The 3128-nt window shown below is 38.9% G+C and overlaps 1 protein-coding gene across 1 annotated transcript; it reads right to left on the bottom strand.

Moving 5' to 3' along the window:
- Window positions 1-516: 516 nt before the first annotated feature.
- On the bottom strand, window positions 517-2473 carry lbx1 (ladybird homeobox 1). The gene is given in 2 exon segments (NM_001079091.1): window positions 517-1393; window positions 1781-2473. Coding segments are annotated over 2 exon segments (798 nt in total). The 5' UTR covers window positions 2106-2473; the 3' UTR covers window positions 517-920.
- Window positions 2474-3128: the final 655 nt, after the last annotated feature.

Raw genomic sequence — 3128 nt, forward strand, 5'->3', positions numbered from 1 at the left:
CAGTTGTATTAAAATGTTATTTATTTTATTGTCATTTGAAAAAAAAAAAAAAAAAAATCTCTGTACAATTCTAAAATAAAACAACCCAGTACTGATTCTGGCGTTTAAACTTAAATAGCAGGCCTTTCATATTTTTTGTATTTTTACAGTTCTAACAAATCTTCTTTCTGTACAGTTAATATTTTAAGATATTTTTTAAATGAAGTACCATTTTTTTTTGTATTTCTCGTATCATGCAAAATTCTAGAAACAGTAAAAAATAATTATATGTTCCGACCCCCTTTCATATCAAAATATGAAAGATGGCTTTTATCTTAATAAAACCAGAATAAAAGCAGAAAATGAAAAAAAAAATGTATATAAATATATTTTTTCTAGCTGATATTTGTTTCAAAGAAAAAGATGTTTATGTGCTCAGAAAAGAATGGGTCAAAAATGCCTCATATTGAAAAGAGCAAAACTAAAAAGGAATGAGCCGGGTAGAAGCATGCAAAGAAATAAAACAAATGCATTTCGCACACTGAAATTATTTTACTGCAAAAAAAAGGGTTTATCTAAAGGTATCGGATCTGTAAATGATGTTTAGTAGAATCGAAGCCTAAAAAAATAACTTTAAATATTTGGGTTTTTTTTTTTTTTACAGAAGCCATACATAATTGCACCATTCCAAAAGAAAACAAAAACAAACAAACAAAATCTACCTGACTGGGCAGCCGTGGGTAAATTTAGTCTTTCCTTGTATTTCTTATTGCTTTAAATTGAAAAGAAACTGCCTTTAGGTGTCAATAGGATTGTGTCTGAGTTTCTGTTTTTAGAAAAAAAAGAAAGGAAAAACAGAAGAAAAAAAGATGAGAGAAGTTCAGCATATAAATAATGTCCATGCTCCGTATCAGTCTGTGAGTTATTAAAATGGGAAAAAGTCAGTCGTCGACATCAATTTCCACATCCTCCTCATCCTCCGAGCACTCCTTGCTTGTGTGCTGTTCTGTGAGTGGGGATGAAGGGGAGAGGGGCATGTGGCCACTTAGTCCAAGTTGTGGCGACCGGGAGCGGCTATCATCCCGCACAGAGTTGGTCTCCTCCTCCAGCTCCGAGATGGTGAGTACGGCTTCCACTGTGGAAGGGCTCATCTTCTTCACCGACTCCACATCTGCCTTCATCTCCTCCAGATCCCTCTTCAGCTTGGCCCTGCGATTCTGGAACCAGGTGATCACCTGGGCATTGGTCAGTCCCAACTGCTGGGCGATCTGATCTCTGTCGGCCGGAGATAAATATTTCTGATACAAAAATCGTTTCTCCAACTCGTAAATCTGGTGGTTCGTAAAAGCTGTTCTCGACTTTCTCCTCTTTTTAGGTGTCTGTCTTTGGCCAAAAATCGTCATGCCGTCTCGACCTTAAACAAAACAACAGCAGACCCTAATAAGTAAACTTATCCCGTTACACCCCAAAAAGGACAAAACGAATCATATCTTCCCCCCTGTGAGGTTCTGTTGTTTAGACACTGACACATTCGAGTTAAAGAACACGAAACGGCCAAAGCAAAGCGATAAAGATCGCACTGCGCGCAAGTTATTGTACAGAATAATAAATATCCACTCGTCGCAAGGTTAAACGTTACTCTCCAGCCATAAAAAAGTAATGCACATGGAAACACTCGGATAATGACAATAGTGGCTGGTAAATAAATATGTCTATATATATATATATAACTCGATTTTTTTGTGTGATAAACTGAAATATTTTAGGGCCCCCTATACAGGTAGATGAGTGAGGAACTTACCTTCTGCTGCCTGCAGGACACTCACTTCGAGTCCCTTAAAGGTCTTGCTGGCCAGCTCCTCCAGGGCACAGAGAGGGGAGGTTTGGGAGAGAAGGGCTCTACTGGACAGGGGCAAGCCTGCAGCAGGGGGCTTCTCAGCAGTGCTTAGTAGGTGAGCTGTCCCACATATGGTGTAACTTCTCCTGACTGAGGGCTTGTTTAGGATATCCTCGATGCTGAAAGGGGTCAGGGGCTTGTTAGAATTAGCAGGAGGGGGTAAAAGGTCCAAGGCATGCCTTCTTCTTTCCTCCACCGAAGACGATTTGGCTTCATCTTTGGAAGTCATGGTGGACTTTCTACCTTGGTGAGAGCTCCTCAAAAAAAAAAAAAGTTCTCCCACTGCTCCAGCAGGAAGGTCTCTCTCTCTGCTGCCTTCTTAAAGGCGGACGAGACTCAATCTGCAAGGTTAAAATGATTTTACAAGAAGGGGGGGGGAGGGAGAAGTCAATGAGTAGTCAAGGATTCCACCACCCAGATTCGAAGAGGACTTTTTTTTTTTTCTCTCCTGCCACTGATTGTCCCGGATCGGTGTTTGCTGGATGTTTTTCTCTCCCCTTGTGGAACCTTCAGAGAGAATTCTGCCTACTCCCAGCTAAATTCATCCTTTGCCCAGGGAGAAGGTAAAAAAAATCCCACAGCGACTGATACATTGACTTGGGCTAACAAGTTATTGTTGATTGGGATGTAATCAATTATCTCCAATGGCATCTCTCTCGCTCTTGACTCTCCCTGTCTAATGCAGGCGTTTGCAAGTTGGTAGCTCCATTAATTACCAGGCATGGCTGGGGGTGGAGCCCACTGAATTATATTGCCTAATGCACTTGTCAGCTTCTCCCCCGTTATTTGTTTGGCCATAGATATATATTTTTTTTTTTTAAATTACATTACACCGGGTACACCCAGCCTTTATTCAATCGAGATATTACTATCCAATGAAAATAAGAAAAATAACCCGCTATCGGTCTTATTTGTTTCTAATTTCTCATGTCCTTTCTCCTATTGTAGAAAACAAAATTTGATTTCAACCCGAAGAATAAAAGCTTCGACTGACAGGTAAGATTTTCAACATACAATCGGATATATAGCTTAACTATATACAGGATAGATAGATAGACGATAGATAGATAGATAGATAGACAGATTCACATTCATATATATATATTTATATATCGGATTTTACTGTTATCGAACGTTGCTTCGAATTCCAAGCAATATCTAAATCATATTACTATATCTATATATCTCTAATATTTAGAAAATCCTCGGTGTATCGTTTACATTGTATTTCTGTTGATTTAAATGATCTTTT

Source organism: Xenopus tropicalis, chromosome 7, assembly GCF_000004195.4.
Source record: "Xenopus tropicalis strain Nigerian chromosome 7, UCB_Xtro_10.0, whole genome shotgun sequence".
Classification (NCBI taxonomy): Eukaryota; Metazoa; Chordata; class Amphibia; order Anura; family Pipidae; genus Xenopus; species Xenopus tropicalis.